Source organism: Merops nubicus, unplaced genomic scaffold, assembly GCF_000691845.1.
Source record: "Merops nubicus isolate BGI_N331 unplaced genomic scaffold, ASM69184v1 scaffold27672, whole genome shotgun sequence".
Taxonomy (NCBI): Eukaryota; Metazoa; Chordata; class Aves; order Coraciiformes; family Meropidae; genus Merops; species Merops nubicus.
In genome coordinates, this window is record NW_008591998.1 from 1 (window position 1) to 205 (window position 205).

The 205-nt window shown below is 61.5% G+C and overlaps 1 protein-coding gene across 1 annotated transcript in view; it reads right to left on the bottom strand.

Moving 5' to 3' along the window:
• Nucleotides 1-71: 71 nt before the first annotated feature.
• The window catches only part of NAA40 (N(alpha)-acetyltransferase 40, NatD catalytic subunit), a gene marked incomplete at both ends in the record, with an annotated part of 1843 nt that continues 1709 nt past the window's right edge, over nt 72-205 (bottom strand). The window contains one exon of the mRNA XM_008935027.1: nt 72-205. This exon is cut by the window's right edge and continues 46 nt beyond it. Coding sequence (XP_008933275.1) covers nt 72-205 — 134 coding nt within the window.

The window sequence follows — 205 nt, forward strand, 5'->3', positions numbered from 1 at the left end:
GGAGAAGGGGTTAAAGAGTTGGAGGGGGGTTTTTTGGGGGGGTTCAGGCTGTTTTTTGGGGGGGGACCTACCAGTAGAGGACCTCATCACCACACTCGACGTCGAAGCGGAAGTGGGAGAAGGCCACAGGGCCAGTGTTGGGCTCGAGGGCCAGCAGGTACCAGGCCCGCTCGGCCCTCAGCTCCTCTCGCTTCTCCCTCTCCTT